Source organism: Sinocyclocheilus rhinocerous, unplaced genomic scaffold (assembly GCF_001515625.1).
Source record: "Sinocyclocheilus rhinocerous isolate Xijiao unplaced genomic scaffold, SAMN03320098_v1.1 scaffold19321, whole genome shotgun sequence".
NCBI classification, from domain to species: Eukaryota; Metazoa; Chordata; class Actinopteri; order Cypriniformes; family Cyprinidae; genus Sinocyclocheilus; species Sinocyclocheilus rhinocerous.
This window is the reverse complement of record NW_015659112.1, coordinates 12,765-13,028: the sequence shown is the minus strand read 5'-3', so window position 1 is coordinate 13,028 and position 264 is coordinate 12,765. Positions and strand designations below refer to the sequence as shown.

Sequence of the window (264 nt, the reverse complement as noted above, 5' to 3'; positions counted from 1 at the left end):
AGCTGAGAATATTGTCCAGATGACATGTAATCACTGTCATGTGAGAGAAGCCATCATCCGTTGTGGGGAATGTTTGCCCTCAGAGTGGTTTTGTGCAGAGTGTGATCAATTGGTACATAAACACCACACTCTGCACAGTAGGCAGAGGCAGAGTTTGTGAAACTCCATTAAGACAAGTACATCATCTGTGAACAAGGTTGGTGTCTCTTTTTCAATTGATTTGCATTTTTTTCCACTAACAGACAACATTATTCAATTATGCAT

General features: G+C 40.2%; 1 protein-coding gene across 1 annotated transcript in view; it reads left to right on the top strand.

Moving 5' to 3' along the window:
• The first annotated feature begins 19 nt into the window (after positions 1-19).
• The window catches only part of LOC107723321 (uncharacterized), a 4,354-nt gene continuing 4,109 nt past the window's right edge, over positions 20-264 (top strand). Inside the window, exon 1 of the mRNA XM_016531886.1 lies at positions 20-156. Within this exon, the coding sequence (XP_016387372.1) occupies positions 20-156 (137 nt within the window). The remainder of the gene's footprint in view (positions 157-264) is intronic.